This window comes from Gekko japonicus, unplaced genomic scaffold (genome assembly GCF_001447785.1).
Source record: "Gekko japonicus isolate JY-2015 unplaced genomic scaffold, Gekko_japonicus_V1.1 scaffold6, whole genome shotgun sequence".
Classification (NCBI taxonomy): Eukaryota; Metazoa; Chordata; class Lepidosauria; order Squamata; family Gekkonidae; genus Gekko; species Gekko japonicus.
Window position 1 is genome coordinate 4,138,494 of NW_015166417.1, and position 5,065 is coordinate 4,143,558.

The 5,065-nt window shown below is 47.1% G+C and overlaps 1 protein-coding gene across 2 annotated transcripts in view; it reads left to right on the plus strand.

The window, feature by feature from the left end:
• The window catches only part of SH3BP5 (SH3-domain binding protein 5 (BTK-associated)), a 56,469-nt gene that overhangs the window by 38,601 nt on the left and 12,803 nt on the right, over positions 1–5,065 (plus strand). For both annotated transcript variants that reach the window (XM_015411568.1, XM_015411567.1), the window contains exons 4-5: positions 1,657–1,821; positions 4,500–4,630. In XM_015411568.1, coding sequence (XP_015267054.1) covers positions 1,798–1,821; positions 4,500–4,630 — 155 coding nt within the window. In that variant the 5' untranslated portion in view covers positions 1,657–1,797. The remainder of the gene's footprint in view (positions 1–1,656; positions 1,822–4,499; positions 4,631–5,065) is intronic.

Below are 5,065 nucleotides of genomic sequence, written 5' to 3' on the forward strand. Positions count from 1 at the left end.
GTGGTGTGGGGGTGCGGGGGGTCGGGGTTGTTCTGCAACTTACCTGGCTGCTTCTTGCTCCCCGTGGCCTGATTGAGGGCTGCTGGGAGCAGGGGGTGGGGCTTGTTGCATGTGCCCACCCCCTGGGCTTCTTATTGCCGGAGCTCCGCTCCTGTGCACTCCTGCAGGAAATGACCCTTGGGTGTAATATGAATGATTTTTAACATGTATAGAGGCATGTTTTAAGTGTGGCTCGAGGGGATTGTCTGTGCCTGGGGTGCAGCTGGAACTGGCTCACGTTTTTGGCCCCTTCCCTAAGATTGTATGTATGGTTAACACTTTTGGCTCTTGTGCCAGACTTGTTCTTTAGTAGTTCAACCAGTGCTTGCTTAAGGACTCCGATGATTATAACTGAAGGCTATACTGGTAGGCCACTTAAATATCTAATACAGCCAAAGGAAACTAGGAGGCATAAAATAACATTTATACATCACATGTAAGCAGATTGCTGAGGACCATATGTATGGCAAGGCCTATTCCATCACAGGTCTTTAGCAGTAGACTAGCATTGCTAATTTTCCATTGGGGGTGGGCCGTCCCCCATCCCTTGTTTCCAGCTGCTGCTGCTGCTCTGAGCAGTGACAAAAGAATTAAAAAATTGTCACCAGGCTGATGGCATGAAGTAACTTCTGGGGGGGGGGGGACAGACATTGTCAGTTCTCTCTAGGAATCTCTGGAAACTATGGTTTTACCATCAAGTTTCTGATGATTCCTAGAGAGCTATGACATCTCTTCAGGGTTTTTCCTAGATGTGATCACAGTGTTGCTGATGGTTTTCCCCCTGCCCCCCATCTCTCACTTGTTGCCAGGTCTGACTTGACAGCCCTATTTGCTCACATGCATCTCTGGTAAATGGCTTCTAATGCTTCAGACTTCTGCCAGTTCAAATAATCCTAGAGAGTCAAATACCAATGAACTGCAACATAGGGGTGGCCTGGATAGATCTGATGCTTGAGGGAATGCTTTGAGCAACACTGTTGCAGAAAATGATGTGTCAGTTTTGTGCAGCTTGGGTTATAGGGAAAAGAATAACTTGTCTGGTATTTTATATCTTTGGTGTCAGAAGCATTTTCATGGTCGTGGCCAAACAGACAAAATTGCACGTGTGCATTTCACCAACTGACATGCAGACTCAAGATTGCAGAGCTGCTACTAGATTATTGGTTTCACTAGACTTTGTTGTGCCCAGATGTTCCAAAATTTTAAGTAGGAACGGCTTTATTTTCTTTTTTTTAAATGCATGAGCCCCCTTTCTCCTCCCCTGACCCTCCATCTGATGAATTTCTTCAGCCTGGTTCTTACAGCTTATGGCTGCCACATGGACTGTACCAGAAAGACTTCCGCATGACAGCATTGTCATGTGATGGCTGTAGGCCATAGAAGAACTGCTGTACTGCTGTGTACACTGAGAAATGATAAGACCTTTGTTCATTTGTATGTTGTACTAAGTGTGAAATTAAAACAAATTTAAAGTTGTATTTAAGGATACAATTCATAAGTCGGGTGTGTGTGTGGTAAACTAAATGAGACTCCTTCCACCACCACTCACTTTTAAATAAAACCTGGAGTTGTGAGATGCCATTGGTTTGTGTTAAATGGCTGGCTCTCTCTCCTTAGGCGCAACTGGAGGCCCAGAAGGCCACACAGGATTTCCAGAGGGCCACAGAGGTGCTGCGGGCTGCTAAAGAGACCATTTCCCTCGCGGAGCAGCGACTGCTGGAGGATGACAAGCGTCAGTTTGATTCCGCCTGGCAAGAGATGCTCAACCATGCTACTCAGAGGGTAAGAGCTTTTTTTCTGGGTCATCTTGGGGAAGAGTGTCTGCTTCTTTCCTGCCTGGAGGAGGGAGTTAGTCATCTTGAAAGCTGTGGCTGGTTGGCTTAGACTGAGTCGATTGACATTGAATCCGACGAAGATGGAGGGTCCTGTGCCTGAGTCAGAGTGGCCCGAGGGTAGGGATCCCACTCCCGACTTTTGATGGGGCGCCGTTGGTGCCAGCGCCAGAGGTTAGGAGCTTGGGAGTGCTCCTGGACGCCTCCTTAATGATGGAGGCCCAGGTAGCAGCTGCTGCGAAGTCAGCCTTTTATCATCTCCGGCTGATCAAGCAGCTGGTTCACTTCCTCAGACGCAGTGACCTGGCAACAGTGATTCATGCAATGGTCACCTCGAGATTAGATTACTGTAATACTCTGTACATGAAACTGCCCTTGTCCCAAATCCTGAAGCTACAGCTGGTGCAAAATGTGGTGGCCAGGCTGTTGTTGGGCCTCCCTATGTGGAAGCACATCAGCCTGTGCTAAAAGCTTTGCACTGGCTGCCTATAGCATACCGAATTTGGTTCAAGGTGCTGGTTCTTACATTTAAAGCCCTTATATGGTCAGGGACCTGCATACCTAAGGGGACCGCCTTTCCCCACATGTTCCCCAGAAAGCACTATGATTGGGGTCCCAAAACCGTCTGGCCCCGCCGGGCCCCAGAGAAGCCAGGCTGGCTGTGATGAGGGCCAGGGCCTTCTCAGTGGTGGCTCTGTACTGGTAGAATGAGCTCCCAGCAGACATCAGGGCCCTGCAGGACCTTTTACAGTTCCACAGGGCCTGCAAGATGGAGCTCTTCCACCAGGCCTTCAACTAAGGAGCTGCACCCTGGCCCCAATTTTAACACCACCATCATCATTATAACATCATTTAAACAGCTGGATATAATCCAGACTTGTATTGTTGGATGCTGCTCATGCCCACCATCATATATGAATCATTCTAGCACTTTGTATGTTTTTATGTGTATCTCCAGACTGAGTCGGTTAAAACATACTATGTAATCCTATGTAAGCCGCCCTGAGCCTGCCTTGGCAGGGAATGTGGTGTAGAAATTAAATAAATAAATAAATCTTGTTGAATACAGGGAGGTCCTCATGCATGCTAGGTCAGGAACAGCTGGTTCTTACAGGTGGTGGTGGTGGGGAAACTGTCTGAACTTATTTGCATGAGGGCTTTCCCCTCTTCTAATGCAGAGTGGAACTTACTGGTTTCAGAATGAATACGGTGTAGAAGCCCTGCTGTAAAAAATTCCACAGAGAAGTCTCTTCCTCTTCTTTTGAAGTCTGTGGTTTGTTTATTTTTAACGTTAAGCTTCATGTAAGGATTATATTTGCTCGATTGGGGAGGAGAAGTGGGGGGTGGGGGGGACCTCAGTACGTTCCTGGTGAACTCAGCCAAAAGGGCATCAGACCAGAGGTTCCCCAGATGTTGTGTGTGTCACTGACATTAATGCAAGCATACGTGTGCTAGCAATGAAGGCCACAGACAGAGCCAGTACACTGTAAACTGATATTTTCTGTCTCCTGTTCACCTGTTCAGACCTCCACTGATCTCAGTAATGTTCTGTGGTCTCTTGGCTTGCAAGCAGTCAGGAGTGAAAAGCCCCCTCTCTGCTGAGCAGCAATGCTCCCCCCCCCCTGTTTTAAAAAATCTGATGGGAGGCAGCGGGTTTTCTCCTCCTTGTTAATAGGGCTGTTCCTACCCTTTTGGGCTCATTAGACTAAGTCGGAGCTTGCTGTCCATCTGTGTTGTAGGAATCAGCACAGTTCTCTTTTTTCTCCTGGTTAATCGTTCCAAGCAGCTCCAGCGTATTCTAACCAGATACTGGCCACTACTTACGTTTGGCAAGAACTGTTTCTGCTCCTGTTCGTTGAGGCCCAGATTATGCTGTGGATCAGTATTTATTGACACAGAAGCCACCCATTATTGTGATCAGTTTGAATTTCAAAGCCGCTGTTGGAATTTTTTTATCAGGCAGCCATTAGTATGTCCTTAAAGCTACATTACTGCAAAAGGGAATGAATTCTATCTAGGCATTTGCAACTTCCATGTCCATTGTTTATCAGAAGTCTCCTCACCCTATTGATTGTATTGACTTAGATTTTGGAATCTGCCTTGACTCCCAGTGAGAAAAGTGGGCCATAAAGAAATTACTGTTGTCATCTTTTTTCCGCGTTGCTCTGCCCCCCCCTCCCCCAGCTCTCTGAGTTGTATTCATTTAGTAATTAAAATATTCCTACCCCACCTTTCCCTCACAGCTGAAGATGGCCTACAATTGTAAATATAATAAAACCCCATTAACCTACCCCAAGAAAATGCCGGCCGCTTAAATCCCATTGACAGGCCTCTCAAATAAAACGAATTTTGGGCACCTTCTAAAGTTGGTGTCCTTCTCATGTTGTACTAGGTGGAAGCCAATGTAGTGAATGAGTAGATTCCAGCAGGTGCTACCTTAAGTGGGGGGCCAAGTAGAAAATGGACACCAGAAGACTGCACTTGGCTCATGAGACCGTATGAGGAGAGGCGGCCCTTCAGGGTTATGAAACTAGTGTTGCTTAAAAATGACACATCCAGCCAAAACGCATGACAGGCTTGCAGCTGCTTGAAGCGCAAAACTATTTTTTGTTACCTTTTGCTGTAAAGGTCATGGAGGCAGAACAGACAAAAACCAGAAGTGAGCTGGTGCACAAGGAGACGGCAGCCAAATACAACGCAGCCATGGGCCGAATGAAGCAGCTGGAGAAGAAACTGAAAAGAGCTATAAATAAATCCAAGTATGTGTGGCTGTTTGGGGCGTATATCATCTGGGGTTCAGTTCACACATGCACTCAGACAGGGCTTTTTTTGGTACAAAAAGCCCAGCAGGAACTCATTAGCGTAATAGGCCCCACCCAATAGCAGAAACTCATTAGCAGATTAGGCCACACCCCCATGTTACCAGAAGTGTGCTCATCCAGCCACACCCATCTTTTGCTTCTTATTCTGTTTACCTTGTTTGTTGTGAAAACCCAGGGCTTTTTTGTAGCAGGAACTCCTTTGCCTGTTAGGCCACACACCCCTAATGTAGCCAATCCTAATGAGTTTCTGCTGTTGGGTGTGGCCTATTATGCTAATGAGTCCCTGCTGGGCATGGCCAACTCAGGAGCCAGCTGGAACTCCGTTCCTGTGCGTTCCTGCCCCAAAATAGCCCTGCACTCAGACTTGCAGCG